At 41.5% G+C, this 25,273-nt stretch overlaps 1 protein-coding gene across 2 annotated transcripts in view; it reads left to right on the top strand.

The window, feature by feature from the left end:
* VCL (vinculin) overlaps window positions 1-25,273 on the top strand; it is a 128,801-nt gene that overhangs the window by 53,611 nt on the left and 49,917 nt on the right. For both annotated transcript variants that reach the window (XM_055275680.2, XM_055275679.2), the window contains exon 3: window positions 24,997-25,147. In XM_055275680.2, the coding sequence (XP_055131655.1) occupies window positions 24,997-25,147 (151 nt within the window). The remainder of the gene's footprint in view (window positions 1-24,996; window positions 25,148-25,273) is intronic.

Below are 25,273 nucleotides of genomic sequence, written 5' to 3'. Positions count from 1 at the left end.
AGCCAGGCAGGGGAATTTAGAATTGGGCAGGAGGGAAGCTTTGTAGTTGCTGAGCAGTAGGATGACAATATGAAAGCATCTTTCAGAAGATTCATAACCAAATACAGAAGGAATAGTAGGTGCTAGTGTTGTAACAGAGAATAAGCTGGATGTCAAACTGACCAGATTTATTTTCTGTCAGTGTAGATTTGCTTTAAATTGATTCTTTATTATAGGTGAGAAATGTTTATAGCAAACTATTTTATTTGCCTTGGAAAAATTGTCATTGCTGTACACAGTGGAATTTCATTCTCATTTCTGCAGTGGAGCAGAAATGAATAAGGAAGGCAATTCTTGGACCCGATCCAAGGATGTTCAGTACTGAATGGATCAAAAGGCATCACTTCTGAGGTGGTGTTGCGATATGAACTTGAAAAGGGCATGGTGTACATATCTGTTGGCAGGCAAATGACAGCTTCATTTCGAACTGGACAGTGTTGTCACTTTCTGCCTCAGTGCTGCTCTGACAGTCTGCTTGAAGTCAAAACTTGGACTGGTTCACCAGCTTGGACTATTTTTGAAGCATACTGTAATGTCTAGGCTTATTGAATAAAAGAATGTTCCCAAAATACCATGTGAAAAGATGTACTGCTGCTACATGATTGCCATTATTCACATTTCTTGGGAATTCTTTATTTTAACCCTTAAACTTTATTAGTTAAGAACAGTTATGGTATATACTTGTACAAATTTACCATAATTTATATTCATGCACAAAGAAGAAATTTGAGAAGGATTAAAATATGCTTTATACTTAATTTAGATCTCTTTTGATCTAAGCAATGATGTCACATTTTTAGGTCATCAGGCCTTGTAGCTTTTTCTTTGCTTGTGATCTTGAACACTCAAAATAATTTGTGATGAAATTTGTATTTTTAAAGACACTTGTGGGTGAAAGTGCCCAGAATATCTTTTTTTTAACAATTAATTATTCATATCGCTTAATACCCTTTGTTTGCCTGGGGCTAATGTGTGATTTGTGTGTGTGTGTGTCCTGAGTTTTGTGGTTCTTTCCACTACTACAGTATTAGAAGATTTTTGTCTCTTAATGTGGATGCCCAAGTTTCTGTGATGTAATCATTGACCTCTGCCCACTGCCTTGCTGCATTTTTGACCTAGAGCAAGCACTCAAACTTTGAATAGTTCACCTTTGGACTTGCCACATTAAACATAATTTAGTACTACTGTTTTTTTTTTTTTTTTTTGAGATGGAATCTCGCTCTGCTGCCCAGGCTGGAGTGCAATGGCGCCATCTCAGCTCGTTGCAACCTCCACCTCTCAGGTTCAAGAGAGTCTCCTGACTCAGCCTCCCGAATAGCTGGGACTACAGGCATACGCCACCACACCTGGTCAATTTTTGCATTTTTAGTAGAGACGGGTTTCACCATGTTGGCCAGGCTGGTCTCGAACTCCTGGCCTCAAGTGATCCATCTGCCTCGGCCTCCCAAACTGCTGGGATTACAGGCATGAGCTACCGCACCTGGCCTATCACTACTGTTTTTTTGTTTGTTTGTTTGTTTTTTGTTTTAGACGGAGTCTCTCTCTGTCATCCAGGCTGGGGTGCAGTGGCGTGATCTCGGCTCACTGCAACCTCTGTCTCCTGGGTTCAAGCAATTCTCCCGCCTCAGGCTCCCGATTAGCTGGGACTACAGGCACGCACCACCACGCCCAGCTAATTTTTGTATTTTTAGTAGAGACGGGGTTTCACCATGTTGGCCAGCCTGGTCTTGAACTCTGCTCAATTTCTTAAATACCTTCTATGAGCTGGGTATTTTAAGTTGTGTTATTTAGTCCACTTCATTTTTCAGATGAAGAGAAGCTCAGTAAGGCGTTGAAAGTTACTCAGTTCATACATGGCAGAGGTAGGATTCTAACCCTGAACTGTTTGATTCCAGTATGCTAAGGTACTTTCTCATTCTTCTTTACAATAGTCTTTTCTTCTAACATAATAGTTATTGTGAGGTTTAAATGAGTGAAATGATATATGTGAAAATACCTAAAACAAACAAAAAGAAACATTTGGTGATTATGATGCAGGACAGGCAAACCCCAAAATTGAGGCTTAGCCCAAGAGGGTTCTTGGCTTTTCCTAGGAAAGAATTCAAGAGCTAGCCGGTAGTGTTAGCAACTTTTATTGAAGCAGCAGTGTACAGCAGCAGCAGCGCAGAGGCATTGCTGCTGGCGGAGCAGGGCTACCCTAGAGGCAGGGTGCCCAGAGTAGCAGCTCAGAGGCAGTTCTGCATTCATATTTATACCCACTTTTAATTATATTCTAATTCAGGGGTGATTTATGCAGAAATTTCTAGAATGCAAGTGGTAGCTTCTAGGTTGTTGGGTCATTGCCATGGAAAGAGGCAGTAACGTCTGGGTGTTGCCATGGCAATGGTAAGCTGACCTATCACCCTGGTGGGCGTGTCTTATGGGGAGGTGCTTTTACCCTGGACCTGCTTTAGCTAGTCCTCTGTGTGGTCCAGTGTCCATGCCCTGCCTCTGGAATTGAGTACTGACTCCTACTTCAATTACATATTAGCTCCCTTCTATAGCTTCTTTTTTTTTCTTCTTCTATAGCTTCTTAATTTTTGTTTCTTAATAGTTTTCTCCAAATAAATGATTCAATTCTTCAGTTAGTTTTTTTTTTTTTTTTGAGACGGAGTCTCACTCTGTAGCACAAGCTGGAGTGCAGTAGCATGATCTCAGCCCACCGCAACCTCCCCATCTAGGGCTCAAGCGATTCTCATGCCTTGGCCCCGCAGGTAGCTGTGACTACAGGTGTGCGCCACTACTGCCAGCTGATTTCTTGTATTTTGGTAGAGAGGGGTTTCACCATTTTGCCCAGGGTGGTCTCAAACTCCTGAGCTCAGGTGATCTGCTCACCTTGGCCTACCAAAGTGCTGAAATTACAGGCGTGAGCCACCGTGCTTGGGCCGTCAGTTACTTTTTTTTTTTTTTTTTGGGACGGAGTCTCGCTAGGTGGAGTGCAGTGGCGCAATCTCGGCTCACTGCAAGCTCCGCTTCCCGGGTTCACGCCATTCTCCTGCCTCAGCCTCTCTGAGTAGCTGGGACTGCAGGCGCCCGCCACCACGCAGGGCTAATTTTTTTTGTATTTTTAGTAGAGACGGGGTTTCACCGTGGTCTCGGTCTCCTGACCTCGTGATCCGCCCGCCTCGGCCTCCCAAAGTGCTGGGATTACAAGCGTGAGCCACCGCGCCCAGCCCGTCAGTTACTTTTTAAGCTTTTCTCCGAGATATTTTTTATCTAATTTGTAGTCTTCTGTAGTAAGACTTTTTTTTTTAATTGGACGATGATTACTTGTTTTTATTTAATCCCTTTCTTTCTGTATCTGTTGAGTGGGTGACACAACTTTTATCCTTTACTCTGTTGAGGTAGTCTATGGTTTACCACATGAATATAGATTTGCTGATAATGAACCATTCTTGCATTTCTACGATAAACCCTACCTGGCTGTGATGAAAAAAAATATATATATAGTGCTGAATTTAATTTGCTAATATTTTAAAAGGATTTTGCATTTTTGCTCATGAGGGACCTTTATCTGTAATTTTATTTTCTTCTTATATTCTTGTCTAGTTTGGGTATCAAAGTTATTTTAGCTTCATAAAATAAGGTCTTTTTCTAGTTTTTGAAACAGGTTATGTAAGATAAAGATTATCTGCTCTTGAAAGTTTGGCAAAACTTGCATCTGAAACTCCCTGTATCTGGTGGTGTCTTTGGGAGGAAGAGATATGACTAAAAAGAAACTCATTCAGTTTCATTTTATTATCTAAATAAGGCTCTAAATTCATTGCGAGTCAACTTTGGTAGTCTGATACTTTTCTAAGAAATTACCAATTTTATCCAACCTTCCAATTTATTAGCATAAAATTTATAATAATTTATTCTTTTAAAAATCTCTGTTGTATCTAGTTATATCACATTTCCTATTCAGTATTGCTTATTTCTGCCTTTTGTCTTTTTTTCTTATCGCTCTTGTTAGAGATTTATCTGTCTTACCAGCTTTTCCCACAAAGATCTATTTCATTAAATTCTTTTCTCATATTTATTATTTACTTTTCTCAAGTTTATTATTTGAATACCTTATTTTTAATATTTCAGTCTTTATGTTCAATCTTTCTTTCCTTTTTCCTTTTTTGAGATAGAGTCTTGCTTTGTCACCTGGGCTGTAGTGCAATGGCATGATCTCGGCTCACTGCAACCTCTGCCTCCTGGGTTCAAGCGATTCTCCTGCCTCAGCCTCCCGAGTGGCTGAGATTATAGGTGCCTGCCACCATGCCTGGCTAATTTTTATATTTTTAGTAGAGACGGGGTTTCACTATGTTGGTCAGACTGGTCTCGAACTCCTGACCTCAGGTGATCCACTCACCTCCACCTCCCAAAGTGCTAGGACTACAGGCATGCACCACTTTAATTTTTAAATTAGAGAATTTAAAAATTCTTTAAAATAATTTTTTAAAGTTTTCAAAATTCTTTTTAATATCTTTTGTTATATTTCTAATATAATTGTATTGTACCCAAAGACATGGTTGGTATAATATCAATTCATGGAAATTCTTTTGTTACATACAGCTCAGTTCTAGTGAGTTTTTATGTGTGCTTGAAAAGAAAGTATATTCTCTTTTGCTTGGGTATAGAGTTCTATTTATACTAATTAGGTCAGTATATAAATATTACTAGTCCAATTTTTTATAGCCTAATTTGTCTCTTTCAACTATCAGTTTATGATTGATATATGTTAAAAATCTCCTATACTAATTGTAGACCTGTCTATTTTTCTTGTAATTGTCAGTGTTAGCTCTATATATTTCAAAGCAATATTGTTAGGTGGTTACAAGTTTGTGATTCTCCTGGGTTCTGAATTCTGTTAATTATTTGTTGCTAATTATCTTTTTTTAGAATGACTGTTGATAGATGTTAGCCTCCTGTTGGCTTGTTTCTCCAGATTGTGTTCTTCTTCTTTTAATCTACATCCTAGTTTTTGCCAGTTTTCTTCATAAGTGAAAATATCCTCTTATTGTATCTATCACTTCATTTTGTGTTTAGGTTGCCACGCCTGTAACTCTTTTATTACATTCTACTGTAGAACAGTGATTGCCTACTTTTTTCAGCATAAGGACCTTTAAGTAATAATAGTGAGATTTTAGGCTGGGCATGGTGGCTCATGCCTTTAATCCTAGCACTTCAGGAGGCCAGGGCAGGTGGATTACTTGAGGCCAGGAGTTCAAGACCAGTGTGGCCAACATGGTGAAATCCCGTCTCTACCAAAAATACAAAAATTAGCTGGGCGTGACGGTGCACGCCTGTAGGCCCAGCTACTTGGGTGACTGAGGCAGGAGAATTGCTTGAGCCTGGGAGGTGGAGGTTGCAGTGAGCTGAGATCGCGTCATTGCACTCCAGCCTGGGTGACAGAGCGAGACTATGTCTCAAAAAAAAACAAAACCAAAAAAACCAACAACAAAATAATAATAGTGAGATTTTAAATTATTTGTTGATTAAGAAATGCATAAAAACAAAAAGATACAGGCCGGGTGCGATGGCTCACACCTGTAATCCCAGCACTTTGGGAGGCTAAGGTGGGCAGATCACTTGAGGTCAGGAGTTCGAGACCAGTCTGGCTAACATGGTGAAAACCCGTCTCTACTAAAAATACAGAAATTATCCAGGCATGGTGAGGAGTGCCTGTAATCCCAGCTACTTGGGAGGCTGAGGTGGGAGAATGGCTTGAACCTGGGAGGCAGAGATTGCAGTGAGTGGAGATCACGTCACTGCACCCTAGTCTGAGTGACAAAGTGAGACTCTATTTCAAACAAACAAACAAACAAATGATACAGTGAATTTTGTAATATTTTATTTTATTTTATTTTATATAATTTTTTGAGACAGGATCTTGCTATGTCACCTAGGCTGGAATGTAGTGGTGTGATCACAACTCATTGCAGCCTCAGCCTCCTGGGCTCAGGTGATCCTCTCATCTCAGCCTCCCAGGTACCTGGGACTATACGCATGCATGCTACCATACCTGGCTAATTAAAAGAAAAAAAAATTTTTTTTTTTAGAGATGGGATCTCACTATGTTGTCCAGGTGGGTCTAGAACTCCTGGATTCAGTCAGTCCTCTCAGAATACTGGGATTATAGGCGTTAGCCACCACGCCTGGCCAATTTAGTAATATTTTAAGATAATTTAAAAATTTTATTCATCACAACAGAATCAACATACATTTGAAAACTACTAGTATCTGTAAGACACTCTTGCTTGTATACTCAGTCTATTTCTGCTGTAACCCTAGTATGAGATGGAGGAAGGACTGTGGAGCTGATGGACCAGGAGGTAGCAGAGTTCTTGATTGAACTCTGCACACTCAGAATCTGCACTGACGCTAAATTTGACAAGAAAGTAAGGGAAGAGGGGAGAAAGAACAGGACTAGTTACTCAGGTTTTAAAGAATTTAAAGATTGTGACTCATACACTATCTTTAAAATAAACTACTTACCAAGACTTGAGGAACGTATAGCTTGGGCAGCTGTAACGTTTGTTCCTCTTCCATTCATTCCCAACGTGCTGCTTCCCCTTCAGTTATCTCTTGACTTGGACAGAGTCCTGTTTTATTTGAAGTCAAAACTGGCTGCATACCCTCCTAATCTCAATAATCTGAAATAAGAGAATTTAGTGAGCCTGTGGGTTTTGTGTGTGTGTGTGCTCATGTCGGGTGTGTGTGTGTGTTTAGGCTTTGTTATCTAGTATACATCCTCTAGCAAAGGGTTTGGTGTTTCCCTTGAAATGTTTTGAATGTTTTCAATATGACTCATTGTGGGTTATTTTTTAAAATTCATTTTTCCCCTTAGCTTTATTGAGATATAATTGACAAATGGAAATTGTATATATTTAAGCTGCATCCTTGTGGTTTTATTTTTAGTTTTGGGTGTACTCATGCAGTGTCCTGTACTATCACTGTTTGGCCTTGATAAGAACAAGAAGGCCACTTTGCATTATGTTGTACTTTAAGAGAGTTGGGACAGGGAAAGGAATACTTTGTGGATGAGGTCTGTGGGATCTTTAAATGTAGGAGTACAGAGTTGGAACAGCATGTTTCAGTATTATCACACAGTGTACACCCGTGTGAGTTGGTGCTGCATACTTGCTACTTGAATTAGATTAAAGCTTGTCATTGTACTCTGTGTTCCTGACTCCCTCCTAAAAACTGTAACTATGCTTGTGGCCTTCAGTCAGGTCTCTACGTGACTAATGGCTGAGGATCCTTGACTTTTCTCAAAATGGCAACTCCAGGAGCAAAGCATATTAGCTATTACTGGTATGCCACAGAATGCGTCCATCTCTACTGTTTTAAAGTAAAATCTGTGCCAAATGCTTCATATTAACATGGAAAAGAAACCTTTCTTCACCTATCTCCTGAGTCTTTTGAAATCTTCACATATATTATTTTCTAAATTATTATTATTTAAAATTTTCTTAAAGATGGAGTCTTGCTCTGTCTCCCAGGCTGGATGGAGTACAGTGGCATGATCATAGCTCACTGTAACCTCAAACTTCTGGGATCAAACAATTCTCCCCTCAGCCTCCTGAATAGCTGGGGCTACAGGCACATGCCATCATGCACGGTTAATTTTTAAAAACTTTTCGTAGAGATGGGGTCTCGCTATGTAGTCTACTATTCTCAAACTCCTGGGCTCAAGCAATCCTTCCACCTCAGCCTCCCAAACTGCTGGGATTATAGGTGTAAGCCACCATCCCTGGCTCTATTTTTATTATTAAAAAAAAAATCATATGTGTATACAAATTCCAGTGAATTGATAGAGGCAGTACTTCCTATTTGAAGGATACTAGAATGGCTGAACTCTCAGTTGCTGATGCCTGAAATTTTATATTGGAGTTCATTCCTTAGGTGAACAATTTAAATCTTAAATATCTAATGAAGGGATAATTTGGGGGCCCTTAGCAGTCATTTTCACTTAGATCTTTGGCTGAAGGTAGGCTCTTAATATGCGAGAAGGCAGAGAGAGCTTGAGGGCCTGCCTGTACCCCAAACCCCTGCCTTCTCACTCAGGCCTTATATTGTGAAGGGTCTGGACTTTAATATTATCTTCAAACAAGGCCATGTGTGTAGTCACAGGAAAAAAAGAAGTTTTAAAAGATGTTGTTCATGGCCAGGTGTGGTGGCTCACGTTGTAATCCCAGCACTTTGGGAGGCTGAGGTGGCCGGATTGCTTGAGCCCAGGAGTTCAAGACCAGCCTGGGCAACATGGCAAAACCCCATCTCTATTAAAAATACAAAAAATTAGCTGGGCGTGGTGGCATGCACCTGTAGTCCCAGTTACTCGGGAGGCTAAGGTAGGAGGATCACTTGAGCCTCCACCCAAGGCTGTGGTGAGCCATGATTGTGCCACTGCACTCCAGCCCAGACAAAAGTTGATCATTGCAATTAAAGTATTAAATTTAAGCACTTAAATAGACCACCATTTTTATGAACCTGTTTTGGCATTTCTTCGTTTTTAAATATGATGGGCTTCTCAGACTGGGAAATGTGATCTAGGTCTTTCTTGATGTGTGAAAGACCCTGACAGGATGAGAAGGGAAGGGAAGATCTCAACAAGGGCTAAGAAGAGAGGAAGAATAGCCTTGACAATTGATTTTGCCTGCCACATAATTATACCGGGGCCAGACTGGTTGGAGATGACAGTGAGGGAGGTGCTGGGTGCAGTGGCCAGGTGGAGAAAACCTCACTGACCAGCTTCTCATGTTCTCACTTCCTTCCCTCCACCTGTTTCCTTCCCATCTCCCAAGTGTCGTCATAGCCTTGTTTGATCAGATATGTTTGTGGGCTCTGCAACAAGCTGTCTCTCTAAAACAGGGATCGTGGGATGTAAACACCTGTTTCCCTGGGTGTGCTCCAGGAACTGTGACCTCCATGAAATCAAATTTTCAAGTGTTCTGTTCCACAGTACTTCACTCTTAGGCAAACAATGCATCTTTTTGACAGTATTTATAACCTAAAAGGCTATACTGTCTAAGATCAGTTTTAATTTTTTTGTTTTTATTAAAACAGTGAATGTGATATGAGTTACTTCCACTTCTCCCCAACTTTTTTTTTTTTTTTGGTGGGAGTGAAAGTTGAACGTGAATGTTTTCAAGTGCTTTCCAGTTTTAAATTATGGACCATATGTCTAAATAGACTTAATCACACTATTTCCTTTATATTATTTTGTCTGAAGCTCTCCTTTCCACGGCTAAACCAGTGAGCTGACATAGGATGACTGCTTTTTACAGAAGTAGATTGAGATTGTGTGGCTTTAGAGTGAGCTACCTGCACTTTGTGATGGTAGACTGCCCTCCTTAGTCCAACTAGGCCTATTGCAAGTGCAGGTTATTTCTCACAGAAAGGGTGTGTATGTGTGTGTGTGTGTGTGTGCACGTGCGTATGCGTGAGAGAGAAAGAGAGAGATCTGCTGGAAAAAGAGCTCAAAGAGATGCTGCAAAGCGAATCATCTTTGTAAGTAGTGCTGAGCTTCTCAAGGCAGGAGCAGTGTAGTTGTTACCTTCTCCATCGCAACATTCCTAACCTCTTAGGTAAAAATGACTCCTCCAGGCCAGGCACTGTGGCTCACACCTATAATCCCAGCACTTAGGGATCACCTGAGGTTGGGAGTTTGAGATCAGCCTGGCCAACATGGTGAAACCCCATCTCTATTAAAAATACAAAAACTAGTTGGGCGTGGTGGTGCACACCTATAATCCCAGCTACTGGCAGCCTGAGGCTTGAGAATCACTTGAGTGTGGGAGGCAGAGGTTGCAGTGGGCTGAGATCGCACCACTGCACTCCAGCCTGGGTGACAGAGCAAGACTCCATTTCGAAAGAAAAAAAAAAAGAAAAGAAAAAGAAAAGAAAAAATCTCCTCCTGCTTTTGCACCCATACTTTTTTTGTTTTTTTTTTTGAGATGGAGTGTCGCCCTGTCACCCAGGCTGGAGTGCAGTGGTGCCATCTCGGCTCATTGCAACCTCCACCTCCTGGGTTCAAGCAATTTTCCTGTTTCAGCTTCCCGAGTAGCTGGGATTACAGGCATGTGCCACCATGCCTGGCTAATTTTTGTATTTTTTAAGTAGAGATGGGGTTTCACCATGTTGGTCAGATTGGTCTCGAACTCCTGACCTTGTGATCTGCCCGCCTTGGCCTCCCAAAGTGTTGGGATTACAGGTGTGAGCCACTGTGTCCAGCCTGCTGGACATACTTCTAAAGACTGATTTGTACTTGTCTCCTCCTACCAAGGTTCCTCTTAGGTAAGGACTTTTAAAAAATATTCCCATTTTTAGGAATCATAGCATGTAATAGTTCCTCAATATATTAGATGAATAAATATATGAAAGAATTTAAAGGAATTTAAGATTAGTGACTAGGCTGGGCACAGTGGCTCATGCCTATAATTCTGGCACTTTGTGAGGCCAAGGCAGGAGGTTCACTTGAGCCCAGGAGTTCAAGAACAGTCTGGGCAACATAGGGAGACCTTGTCTGTACAAAACAAAAAATTAGCTGGGCATGGTGATGTGCATCTATAGTCTCAGCTACTTGAGAGGCTGAGGTGGGAGGATCACTTGAGCCCAGGAGTTCAAGACCAGTCTGGGCAACATAGTGAGACCCTGTCTCTACAAAAAATATAAAAAATAAAAAATTATCTGGGCATGGTGGCATGTGCCTGTGGTCTCAGTTACTTGATAGGCTGAGGTGGGAGGATCACTTGAGTCTGGGAGGTTGAGGCTATAGTGAGCTGTGATGGTACCACTGCACTCCACCCTGGGTAACAGAGCGAGACCCTGTCTAGAAAAAAAATTTAGTAACTCACTTTTTCTGGATATAGTCTAAAAGAACCCTTAAAAAGGACTTGTAGGTAGGGTGTGGTGGCTCACACCTGTAATCCCAGCATTTTGGAAGACCGAGTTGGAGACCAGCCTGGGCAATATGATGAAACCTCATCTCTACGCAAAATACAAAAACAATTAGCTGGGCATAGTGGCGCATTCCTGTAGTTCCAGCTACTTGGGAGGCTGAGGCAGGAGGATTGCTTGAGCCTAGGAAATGGAGGTTGCTGTGAGCTGAGATCGCGCCACTGCACTCCAGCCTGGGCAACAGAGTGAGACTCTGTCTCAAAAAAAAAAAAAGAAAAAGAAAAAGAAAAAGAAGAAAAAAGACTTGTGGTAGTCTTTTTATAATCTCTAAATGTATTTTCCTCTTATTTGGCATACATTTAATCTTCTTGGTGAGTGATAATTGAAATCACATGGAACTGAGGAATTTGTGCTCTTTTTTTCTTACAAAATAATTACTCATACTCAAGGTCTTCTCCTAAATTGCCTCAAATTAGAGTAGGTAGTAATTCTGGGAAGAATGTATTAGAGGGTCATGAGTAAGCATATGTCGAGATCCCATAAGGCTGTCATTGGTCCATTTGATATATAGCATAAGATTTTTTTCTAGCAATTTAGGTTGAAGATTCAAAGGGAGAGAGAAGTACTAGTTGATTGATTTAAAGTATCTAATTAAATATTATTAGTATATAGTAAAGATATACAATTATTTAGGAAACTGACCGTATCCCTACTTTCATTCTTTAAATACTTTTTAAAAATTCAGATTTCTGTTAAAATATACAAGATCACTTTAAGAAGCTAGGGAGCTTGAATGTTTAAATAAAATCCAATTTTCCATACACAAGACAGACATCTTCCTGTTTCTGACTGCTGGTTAGTCTTAGTGGGATTTGTTTGGCTTTTATGAATGCCATTAAATTTTAATATGCAGATCAGATGTCTTATTGTATAAAAAAGTGGTTCAGTCTCTGTTATGGACCTATCGTTTTACCACACAAGGGAACCATTAGTGATAATCAATTTTATTCCTGTAAACCTTTTCCATTTCTTTTCTTTTTCAGTTTCCTTTCTCCATAATGGCCATTCCTGTCATTTTTTTTCCAAATTTGAAAAACTTATACAGTAACTGGATTTCATGAATAGATATATCACAAGATTTGTAGTTGGTGATGCTTTTGTTTGTTGGCTATAATTTCATAAATGTTCAAGTTCCCTGGAAACAATTTCTTTAAATATTACCCTACCACTACCTTCTCTCCTTTGGAAACTTTAATTACACATATATTAGGTTGCTTGGAGTTGTCCCACAGATCACTGATGCCATTTGTTTTTTAAAATCTTTTTTCACCCTGTTTTATTTTGAATAGTCTTTATTGCTATGACTTCAATTTCACTATTTTTTTCCCTGCAATATCTAATCTGCTAGTAATTCACAGTGTATTTTTATATCTCAGACATATCTTTCATATCTAGCTGTTCTATTTGGGTCTTTTTCTCTATCTTCCATTTATCTAACTAGTGTAACCAATCTACTTTTTTTTTTTTTTTTTTGAGACAGGATCTTGCTGGGTCACCCAGGATGGAGTGCAATCATGGCCCACTGCAGCCTCAACCTCCTGGGCCCAAGTGATCCTCCCACTTCAGCCTCAAGAGTAGCTGGGGCTACAGGCGTGCGACACCATGCCATTACATTTTTAATTTCTTTTTTTGAGATGGGGTCTTAACTCTGTTGCCCAGGCTGGAGTGCAGTGGCACAATCACGGCTCACTGCATCCTCAACTTCACTGGGTTTAGGTGATCCAGCCACCTCAGCCTCCTGAATAGCTGGGACTATAGGCGTGCACCACCACACATGGCTGATTTTTTATTTTTTGTAAAAATGGGGTTTTGCCATGCTGCCCAGGCTGGTCTTGAACTCCTGAGCTCAAGAGATCCTCTTGCCTCAGCCTCCCAAAGTGCTAGGATTACAGGTGTGAGCCACCACGCCTGGCCTGACTTTTTTTTTTTTTTTTTTTTGTGGAGATGGAGTCTTGCTATATTGCCCAGGCTGGCCTTGAACTCCTGGCCTCAAGCAATCCTTCTGCCTCAGCCTCCCAGACCATGGTATTACGCACTGTGCCCAGCTCAATCTTTACTTTTGTTTTTTGAACATGTGGAGTACAGTTATAACCATTTTAATGTTCTTATCTACTGATTCTGTCATCTTTGTCATTTCTAGGTTGGTTTTGTTTTGAGACAGGGTCTTATTCTGTCACCCAATATGGGATGTGGTGGTGCAATAATGGCTCACTGCAGCCTTGGCCTCTTGGGCTCAAGTGATTCTCCCACCTCAGCCTCCTGAGTAGCTGGGACCACAGGCACTTACCACTGTTCCTGGCTAAGTTTTAAATTTTTTGTAGAGACAAGGTCTTCCTTGGCCGGGTGCAGTGGCTCACACCTATAATCCCAACACTTTGGGAGGCTGAGGCGGGTGGATCACTTGAGGCCAGGAGTTTGAGACCAGCCTGGCCATCATGATAAACCCCCGTCGCTACTAAAAATATAAAAATTAGCCAGCTGTGGTGTGGTAGCACACACTTGTAATCCCGGCTACCTGGGAGGCTAAGGCACAAGAATCCTTTGAACCCAGGAGGTAGAGGCTGCATTGAGCCGAGATCACACCACTGCACTCCAGCCTGGGCAACACAGCCAGACTTTGTCTGAAAAAAAGAAGACAGGGTCTCCCTGTGTTGCCCAAGCTGGTCTTGAACTCCTGGCCTCAAGCAGTCCTCCTCTCACCCTCAGCCTCCTAAAGTGTTGGGATTACAGGCATGAGCCATGACACCAGGCCCTAGGTTGGTTTTGAATGATTGACTTTTCTCTTCATTATTGGCGTATTTTCATGCCTTTTTGTATACCTGATAATTTTTGATTGGATGAGAGTTTCCTCTTATTGCTGTGACAAGTCACCACAGACTTTGTGGTTTAAAACAACACAAATTTATTATCTTACAGTTCTGGAAGCCTTAAGTCCAAAGTGAGTCAGCAGGGCCACATTCTTTCTGGAAACTCTAGAAAAGACTCTGTTTCTTCACCTTTTCCAGCTTCTAGAGGCTGCCTGCTTTCCTCGGCTTATAGCCCCACATTACTCCAGTCTCTGCTTTCATCATCATACCTCCTTCTCTCCTGCTTCCATTGCCATGTCAGTGAAATAATGCCCTCAGTTTGCTAATAAAATAACTATCAACTTAGAATTCTGTACTACTATAGTCTTTGAAGAATGAAGACAAAATAGACATTATCAAACAAAAACTGATACATTTTGTCACCAGCAGACTTTTACTGGAGGAAATCCTAAAGAATGTACTTCAGACAAGTCAGCTGATCCCAGATCTAAGCCTGAAACACAAGAGGGAATGATGAGCCAAGATTCTGGACAGTTTGTTGGTAAATGTAGATAAGCATTGATGTATATAATAATGGGATGCTTTTACTCAATGCTTCTGATACCACACGTATGGCTTTTTTTTTCCACACCAACAACCAGTCTTCCAACTCTTCAGACACCAACTTGGTATTCGGCAACGCAATTCAATTCTGACACTAACTATCCAGACTTAGTGTCAGACTCCACAAGTTTAAGTGCTTAGTCCCATAAAACTATCCTCACTTCAGATACCAGTCACAAGTATTGGGTGCCTGGTATACCCATACTTCTGTCTGACTTTACTACAAAGTTGGAAGTTCCTACAACTCCCCGCTTTCGGGTTTGATAATTCGCTAGAATGGCTCACATAACTCACGGAAATACTTTACTCAAATAGTTACCAGTTTATTATAAAGGATACAACCCAGGAACAGCCAAATGGAAGAAATGCATAGGGCAAGATATGATGAGGAAGCTGTCATGCTGCCTGGGTGCACCACCTCCCAGCACCCGGATGTGTTCACTAACTCAGAAATTCTCTGACCATGCCTTGATGTTTCTGGAACCAGCTCCCGTTTTGAAGCTGTCTAGGGTCCCCCAGCCACTAGTCATCTTATTAGCATATAAAAGACACTTTTTTTTTTTTTGAGACAGGGTCCAGCTCTGTCACCCACACTGCAGTGCAGTGGCATGATCATAGCTCATTACAGCCTTGATATCCTGCACTCAAGCAATCCTCCTGCCTCAGCCTCCTGAGTAGCTAGGACTACAGGTGTGAGCCACCATGCCTGCATATTTTTTTAAAAATTTTTAGTAGAGATGAGGTCTTGCTCTGTTACCCAGGCTCGTCTGGAACTCCTGAGCTCAAGTGATCCTCCTGCCTTGGGCTTCCAAAGTACTGAGATTACAGGCATGAGCCACTGTGCCTGTCCACAAAGACACTCTTAAGTGTCAAAAGACACTTTTAGGAAAAATATTTTTCCTAAAATTTGGATCACTCATTCTTTTCAATAACACATAGAAAATTTATAAAAATGAATCATGTTAAGCCATGAAGCTAGCCTAAATATATTTTAGTGCCTTAAGACCACATTTTCTACACAACTCATTTGAATGATAAATCAATGATCAGAAGATAAGTAGAAGAGTCCTTTATGTGTAGAAGTATATTTTAAGGGGCCGGGCGCGGTGGCTCAAGCCTGTAATCCCAGCACTTTGGGAGGCCGAGGTGGGTGGATCACGAGGTCAGGAGATCGAGACCATCCTGGCTAACACAGTGAAACTCCGTCTCTACTAAAAAATACAAAAAAAAAATTAGCCAGGTGTGTTGGCGGGCGCCTGTGGTCCCAGCTACTCGGGAGGCTGAGGCAGGAGAATGGCGTGAACCCAGGAGGTGGAGGTTGTGGTGAGCCGAGATCGCGCCACTGCACTCCAGCCTGGGGGACAGAGAAAGACTCCGTCTCAAAAAAAAAAAAAAAAAAAAAAAGAAGTATATTTTAAAATTCCCAAACAATTCATTGTTAAATAAATCACAGTGACAATTAGAAATGAATGACAAAAACACTACCTATCAAAACTCATGGGGCCAGTAAACAGTGAAACAAACAAACAATCCTCAGTTTTATTAATAAAAGAAAAATGCAGGGCTGGGCACAGTGGCTCAAATCTATAATCCCAGCACTTTTGTTTTTTTCAGACTGAGTCTCACTTTGTCGCTCAGGCTGAAGTGCAGTGGCGCAATCTTGGCTCAATGCAACCTCCGCCTCCCAGGTTCAAGCAATTCTCCCGTCTCAGCCTCCCAAGTAGCTGGGATTACAGGCGCTTGCCACCATGCCTGGCTAATTTTTGTATTTTTAGTAGAGACAGTGTTTCACCATGATGGCCAGGCTGGTCTCTAACTCCTGACCTCAAGTGATCCACCTACCTCGGCCTCCCAGAGTGCTGGGTTTACAGGTGTGAGCCACTGTGCCTGGCCCCCAGCACTTTAGGAGTCTGATATGGATGAATTGCTTGAGCCCAGTCTGATATGGATCAATTGCATGACTTTATTCTGATATGGATCAATTGCAGACTTTAGGAGTCTGATATGGATCAATTGCACGACCAGTCTGTGCAACATGGCAACACTCCATCTCTACAAAAAATAAACATAATTAGCTGGGCATGAAGGTGTGTGCCTGTAGTCCCAGCTACTTGAGAGGCTGAGGTGGGAGGTGACCGGGAGGTCGAGGCTGCAGTGAGCCATGATTATACCACTGCACCTGCCGCCTGGGCAACAGACCGAGACCCTGTCTCAAAATAAAAAAAAAAAATGCAAGTTAAATTCACAATAGTTTATCATTTCACATTGACCAGATTGGCATATTAAAAGTTCAGACGTTGAGGATCAAGTTTGTATACTGCTGTTAGAAGTATTCAATTGATAAAATCATTTTGGAAAGCAATTTGTCATTCCCTGGTAAAGTTGAATATATTTATTTTCTGTAATTTAGTATTTCCCTTACTAGATATATAATCTAAACTCTGTTCATGTGTACCAGGAGCCAGAATAAAAATTTTCACAGCACCATCATTCATATTAATGAGAGGTGACAGTGTGCTGGCAGTCCTCACAGCCCTCGCTTGCTCTCGGGGCCTCCTCTGCCTGAGCTCCCACTTTGGCCGCACTGGAGCCCTTCAGCCCACCGCTGCACTGTGGGAGTCCCTTTCTGGGCTGGCCAAGGCGGGAGCCGGCTCCCTCAGCTTGCAGGGAGGTGTGGAGGGAGAGGCGTGAGTGGGAACCGGGGCTGCGCGCGGCGCCTGCGGGCCAGCTGGAGTTCCGGGTGGGCGTGGACTTGGCTGGCCCTGTACTCGGAGCAGCCGGCCGGCCCTGCCAGCCTCCGGCAATGAGGGACTTAGCGCCGGGGCCAGCGGCTTCGGAGGGTGTACTGGGTCCCCCAGCAGTGCCAGCCCACCGGCGCTGCGCTCGATTTCTCACTGGACCTTAGCTGCCTTCCCGCGGGGCAGGGCTCGGGACCTGCAGCCTGCCATGCCTGAGCCTCCCACCCCCTCCATGAGCTCCTGTGCGGCCCGAGCCTCCCCGACGAGCGCCACCCCCTGCTCCATGGCGCCCAGTCCCATCGACCACCCAAGGGCTGAGGAGTGCGAGCGCACGGCCTGGGACTGGCAGGCAGCTCCACCTGCAGCCCCGGTGCAGGATCCACTGGGTGAAGCCAGCTGGGCTCCTGAGTCTGGTGGGATGTGGAGAACCTTTATGTCTAGCTCAAGGATTGTAAATACACCAATTGGTACTCTGTATCTAGCTCAAGGTTTGTTAACACACCAATCAGCTCCCTGTGTCTAGCTCAGGGTCTGTGAATGCACCAATTGACACTCTGTATCTAGCTACTCTGGTGGGGCCTTGGAAAACCTTTATGTCTAGCTCAAGGATTGTAAATACACCAATGGCACTCTGTATCTAGCTCAAGGTTTGTAAACACACCAATCAGCACCCTGTGTCTAGCTCGGAGGTTTGTGAACGTATCGTTTGACACTGTATCTAGCTGCTCTGGTGGGGCCTTAGAGAACCTTTGTGTCCATACTCTGTATCTAACTGATCTGATGGGGACGTGGAGAACCTTTATGTCTAGCTCAGGGATTGTAAACGCACCAATCAGCGCCCTGTCAAAACAGACCACTAGGCTCTACCAATCAGCAGGACGTGGGTGGGGGCCAGATAAGAATAAATGCAGGCTGCCCGAGCCAGCAGTGGCAACCCGCTCGGGTCCCTTTCCACACTGTGGAAGCTTTGTTCTTTCGCTCTTTGCAATAAGTCTTGCTACTGCTCACTCTTTGGGTCTACACTGCATTTATGAACTGTAACACTCACTGCGAAGGTCTGCAGCTTCACTCCTGAAGCCAGCGAGACCACGAGCCCACCAGGAGGAACGAACAACTCCAGACGCGCCGCCTTAAGAGCTGTAACACTCACCGAAAAGGTGTGCAGCTTCACTCCTGAGCCAGCGAGACCACGAACCCACCAGAAGGAAGAAACTCCAAACACATCCGAACATCAGAAGGAACAAACTCCAGACGCGCCACCTTAAGAGCTGTAACACTCACCGCGAGGGTCTGCGGCTTCATTCTTGAAGTCAGTGAGACCAAGAACCCACCAATTCCGGACACAGTAACACTAATAACAGAAACAAGAACCTAGAACACCTCTAACATCCAGCAGAGGTAGAATGGGCAAATCAATTTTGGTATATTCTTTTTTTTTTTTGAGACGGAGTTTCGCTCTTGTTGCCCAGGCTGGAGTGCAGTGGCACGATCTCAGCTCACTGCAACCTCCGCCTCCCGGGTTCAAGTAATTCTCCTGCCTCAGCCTCCCGAGTAGCTGGAATTACAGGCATGTGCCACCACGCCCAGCTAATTTTGTATTTTTAATAGAGACAGGGTTTCTCCATGTTGGTCAGGCAGGTATTGAACGCCTGCCTCAGCCTCCCAAAGTGCTGAGATTACAGGCGTGAGCCACCATGCCTGGCCAATTTTGGTATATTCTTACAGGGGAATACAGTATAGTAGCTACAGTTGTTAACATGATGGACTGAACATTATAATGTTGAACAAAAAGAACATGCATAACAGTATGATTCCGCTTAAGTTCCAATATAGGCAGAACTCAACAAAAAGTTGCTTAGGTATGTATACCTATATAGGTGGTAAAAGTATAAAGAAAATCAAGAAAATAATTAACAACATTCAGAGTAATAATTATCTCTGGAGAATAGGAAGGAGGATTTGGTTAAGGTGGGGTTCTAAAGTACCTGGTACTATTTTAGAAAATGATTTTTTTTTTTTTTTGAGACTGACTCTCACTCCACTGCCCAGGCTGGAGTGCAGTGGCATGATCTTGGCTCACTGTAACCTCTGCCTCCTGGGTTCTACTGATTCTCCTCCTTCAGCCTCCTGTGTAGCTGGGATTACAGGTGCCTGCCACCATGCCCAGCTAATTTTTGTATTTTTAGTAGAGACGGGGTTTCACCATGTTGGCCAGGCTGGTTTCGAACTCCTGACCTCAGTCCGCCCACCTTGGCCTCCCAAAGTGCTGGGATTACAGGCGTGAGCCACTGCACCTGGCATAAAATGATTATTGACTTTTAGGTAGATGGTGTTTGTTTGAATTAAGATTTATACAATCTTTTACATGTGTTATTTTATTTTGTAACTTAAAAACTATGAAAATCCTCAACCTCAATGGAAATTAACACTATATTGAATAAAGATAACCTACAGACTGGGAAAAAACATTTGCAAATTGTATTTCTGATGAGAGTTTAATAACTAGCTTATCTAAGAAACTCTTACAACTCAGCCCCAAAAGACAACCTAATTGAAAAATGGGCCTAATTGAATAGACATTTCTCCATAAAAGATGTAGAAATGGACAACAAGCACATGAAAAGATGTTCACCATCATTGATCATTAAGGAATTGCAAATTTGCTACAAAGAGAATAAAATACCTAGGAATCCAACTTACAAGGGATGTGAAGGACCTCTTCAAGGAGAACTACAAACCACTGCTCAATGAAATAAAAGAGGATACAAACAAATGGGAGAACATTCCATGCTCATGGGTTGGAAGAATCAGTATCGTGAAAATGGCCATTCTGCCCAAGGTAATTTATAGATTCAATGCCATCCCCATCAAGCTACCAATGACTTTCTTCACAGAATTGGAAAAAACTACTTTAAAGTTCATATGGAACCAAAAAAGAGCCCACATCGCCAAGTCAATCCTAAGCCAAAAGAACAAAGCTGGAGGCATCACGCTACCTGACTTCAAACTATACTACAAGGCTACAGTAACCAAAACAGCATGGTACTGGTACCACAACAGAGACATAGATCAATGGAACAGAACAGAGCCCTGAGAAATAATGCCGCATATCTACAACTATCTGATCTTTGACAAATCTGACAAACACAAGAAATGGGGAAAGGATTCCCTATTTAATAAATGGTGCTGGGAAAACTGGCAAGCCATATGTAGAAAGCTGAAACTGGATCCCTTCCTTCACCTTATACAAAAATTAATTCAAGATGGATTAAAGACTTACATGTTAGACCTAAAACCATAAAAACCCTAGAAGAAAACCTAGGCAATACCATTCAGGACAGAGGCGTGGGCAAGGACTTCATGTCTAAAACACCAAAAGCAATGGCAACAAAAGCCAAAATTGACAAATGGGATCTAATTAAGCTAAAGAGCTTCTACACAGCAAAAGAAACTACCATCAGAGTGAACAGGCAACCTACAGAATGGGAGAAAATTTTTGCAACCTACTCATCTGACAAAGGGCTAATATCCAGAATCTACGATGAACTCAAACAAATTTACAAGAAAAAAACAAACAACCCCATCAAAAAGTGGGCAAAGGACATGAACAGATACTTCTCAAAAGAAGACATTTATGCAGCCAAAAAACACATGAAAAAATGCTCATCATCACTGGCCATCAGAGAAATGCCAATCAAAACCACAATGAGGTACCATCTCACGCCAGTTAGAATGGCCATCATTAAAAAGTCAGGAAACAACAGGTGCTGGAGAGGATGTGGAGAAATAGGAACATGTTTACACTGTTGGTGGGACTGTAAACTAGTTCAACCATTGTGGAAGTCAGTGTGGCGATTCCTCAGGGATCTAGAACTAGAAATACCATTTGACCCAGCCATCCCATTACTGGGTATATACCCAAAGGACTATAAATCATGCTGCTATAAAGACACATGCACACGTATGTTTATTGCGGCACTATTCACAATAGCAAAGAGTTGGAACCAACCCAAATGTCCAACAACGATAGACTGGATTAAGAAAATGTGGCACATATACACCATAGAATACTATGCAGCCATAAAAAACGATGAGTTCATGTCCTTTGTAGGGACATGGATGAAACTGGAAAACATCATTCTCAGTAAACTATCACAAGGACAAAAAACCAAACACCACATGTTCTCACTCATAGGTGGGAATTGAACAATGAGAACTCACGGACACAGGAAGGAGAACATCACACTCCGGGGACTGTTGTGGGGTGGGGGGAGGGACAGCATTAGGAGATATACCTAATGCTAAATGACGAGTTGATGGGTGCAGCAAACCAACATGGCACATGGATACATATGTAACAGACCTGCACATTGTGCACATGTACCCTAAAACTTAAAGTATAATAATAAAAAAAAATACAGAAAATAAAATAAATAAAACTGCTAAAGTAAAAAAAAAAAAAAAGAATTGCAAATCAAAGCCATAATGAGATACCACTTCACACCTGCTAGTGTGGCTTTTATTTAAAAAAATAAAATAACAAGCATTGGTGAGGATATGGAGAATTAGGAGCCCTTATGTAAAATGGCACAGTGCTGGAAAATAGTTTGGTGGTTTCTCAAAAAAGTTAAACATGGAATTGCTATATAAACCAGCAATTCCTCTCCTAGGTATATAACTAAGAGAAATGAAAACATTACAGCAGCATTATTCATAATTGCTAAAAGGTGTAGACAGCTCAAATGTTCATAAGTAGATTAATGGGTAAACAAACTGGCATATCCATACAATGGAATATTATTATTCAGCCATGAAAAAAGAATGAAGTATTGATACAGGCTACAACTTGGATGAACCTCAAAAACATGCTAAATGAAAGGAGCCAGACATAGTGTATGAATTCTTTTGTATGATGTTTCCACAATAGGCAAATCCAGTGAGACAGAAAGCAGATTAGTGGTTATCAGGGGACGGGAGAAGGAGAAAATAGGGAGTTATTACTTAATGAGTATTGCGTGTTTTACTGAGATAATGAAGAGTTTTGGCACTAGAGAGAGGCAGTGGTTGCACAACACTGTGAATACACTAAATGCTACTGAATTGTACACTTTGAAATGGTTATTTGTATGTTACATGAATTTCACCTCAATTGAAAAGAAACTATGTTTGGATCCAATTTTGGTTTATTATTGGTGAAGATCCAAAATTTGAATTGGTGAGAAGGTAAGAACTGTTTAGTATAACTTCTGCAGATTGCAACATGGCAACATTTGTTAAAAATTATACATATGCATACCTTTGACTCAGCAATTTTATATCTAGAATGTATCCTACAGACATACACGGTAAAATTACATGTATTCAAGGTGATTCATTACAGCAGGCTAATAACTATTAGACTGGGCTATTATGTAGCTTTATAAAAGTAGGAGGAGGCTCTTTATGTACTTTTCTTTCTTTTTTTTCTTCTTCTTTTCTTTTTTTTTTGGAGTCTTGCTCTGTTGCTCAGGCTGGAGTGCAGTGGCATGCTCACTGCAACCTCCGCCTCCTGGGTTCAAGTGATTCTCTGCCTCAGCCTCCCCAGTAGCTGGGATTACAGGCCCCCGCCATCATGCCCAGCTAATTTTTGTACTTTTGGTAGAGATAGGGTTTCACCATGTTGGCCAGGCTGATCTCGAAATCCTGACCTAAAGTAATCCACCCGCCTTGGCCTCCCAAAGTGCGGGGATTACACGTGTGAGCCACCACGCCCGGCCCTCTTTATGTACTTTTAATAGAACAACACCTAAGTGTAAAAAGCAGAATGCAGCAAGTGTACATAGTATGATCCTATTTGTGTAAAAAAGGGGAAATGTACATTTTTGCTTCTTTGAGGCCTGAAATGTTTTGTGAAGACATTTACATACAGAGGCAATACAACATTGGAGGAAACTCAGTATTGGTTGCAAGTGGGATGGAATGAGTGCATGGAAGATAGTGAAGGGAAAGAGATTTCTCATTGTATGCCCTTTTGGTTTTAAATATGTGTATATACTTGTGTAATATGTATGAATATATATTATATATTGAAAATCAAATTGAAATTTTAATTTTAAAATTAAAAAGAACAAAATATCCAGTCCTCTAAGCCCGATCAAAAGCCACATCAAACAGGTCTTGCCCTTCACTGATATTTATTATGTACTGCCTTACGTTTTTTTTGTTGTTGTTGTTTGTTTGTTTGTTTCGGAGACAGAGTCTAACTCTGTCACCCAGGCTGGAGTGCAGTGGCATGCTCTCGGCTCACTGCAACCTCCACCTCTGATTCTCCTGCCTCTGAGTAGTGGATTACAGATGTCCACCACTATGCCAGGCTAATTTTTGTATTTTTAGTAGAGACGGGGTTTCACCATGTTGGCCAGGCTGGTCTCGAACTCCCAACCTCAAGTGATCTGCCCACCTTGGCCTCTCAAAGTGCTGGGATTGCAGGCATGAGCCACCACGCCCAGCCATGTATTGGCTTATTCTGCCAATGTTTGTGTCTTGCCTTAGTAAAGTACGCTCCTTGAGAGTTAGAATAGTGCTTTTTACATCTTTATATACATACCTACAGTGTCCACAGCCCAGTGCTTTTTATGTAGTTGAAATTCATAAGTTGGTTTAATTCTACTTGTTAACAATGTAATACTGCTTTAAACTTGTGGAGTTTCTGTATTACTTCATTTATCCTCAAAAGAATCTGGTGAGATAGGCTTTTATTTGCAGGTGACATTTTCTATGTTTTCAAATGAGAATGTTTAATTCTGGCTAAGCATTTTAACTTTAAGCTAATTACAATTTAACTTTAAGCTAATTAAAATTAAGATAATTTTAACTTATCTTTGTAAGTTAGTCAGTCACAACATAATGGCTATATTGAATATGAGACTAGAGGAGATGATCTATTAGGTTATTTTCAACTTTGTGGGGATGAATAATTGAATGAATGAATGAATACATATTATTAGTACAAGGAGGGCAAACAGAATACTTGGTGTATGCATTTTGAGTTCCTCTTTTAAATGAATCCCTCCCCAGCTCCCGTCCCACCACTCAACCTTTGGCTGACCTGGTTACTTATATTAATATTAAACTATTAATAACTGGCTTAGTTACTAATAATAGAGACCTTTAATTAACATTTTTTAATTTTTGTTTTTATTTTCTTTTAACAATATATTTTCAAATGGTCCAATGGATTTATCAAACAAATTTATTTAGCTAGATGAATGAGTGAGAAATTTATGCACTGCCTCATACTTTTTCTTTGTGTTTCTTCCTATTCCTTTGCTTTGTTTAGTTATTAAATTTCACTTAGCACCATGCTTTGGCATTTTATTTCCAGATGTTAGATCTGAAAATGATCTAACATTTCAGCAAAGAACTGAAGGATTTCAGTTCTTTGTGCAGTGTCTTTTAATGGCAGTGTGTATAGGGTGGGGAGGAATAAGGAAACACAGGCGTTACAGAGATAGAGCAACCTAAAGTCAAAGAGCCCAGATGTTTCTCATCATTTTTTGTTGTCAGGAAATAAAGAATAAGGGCAGTGCACTGAATGAATGTGCTACTTTTACCTGTAATTTTGTAATTTTCTTTTTGAAACAGGGTCTCTCAAAATGCTGGGGTTACAGGCATGAGCCACTGTGCCCTGCCTACATTGTTAAAATCTAAAAATGTAGGTCCTATTATCAATTGGTCTTGGCTATTTTTCATGTAGGGAAAAAACTTGTGAATTTATGTGCGTATTCTCTCTTTGCATTTGCATATGGCATTCTTCTGCGTGGTTCTGCCAGTGTGTTAACCTGTGTTCTTCCCTATAGGGTTGAGAATGCTTGCACCAAGCTTGTCCAGGCAGCTCAGATGCTTCAGTCAGACCCTTACTCAGTGCCTGCTCGAGATTATCTAATTGATGGGTCAAGGGGCATCCTCTCTGGAACATCAGACCTGCTCCTTACCTTCGATGAGGCTGAGGTAGGCAATCTGAGACAAAAAGCCTACTCTTAAAGATAATAATGGAAGATTGATGATTGTTTAGAATGAAAATATGTTGAATGCCGCACATCTGTGTTACCGTGTTTGCTAGTTGTCCACTCATGT

The sequence above is a fragment of the Symphalangus syndactylus genome, chromosome 4 (genome assembly GCF_028878055.3).
Source record: "Symphalangus syndactylus isolate Jambi chromosome 4, NHGRI_mSymSyn1-v2.1_pri, whole genome shotgun sequence".
In the NCBI taxonomy this organism is placed as follows: domain Eukaryota; kingdom Metazoa; phylum Chordata; class Mammalia; order Primates; family Hylobatidae; genus Symphalangus; species Symphalangus syndactylus.
This window is presented reverse-complemented; position numbering and strand designations above follow the sequence as displayed.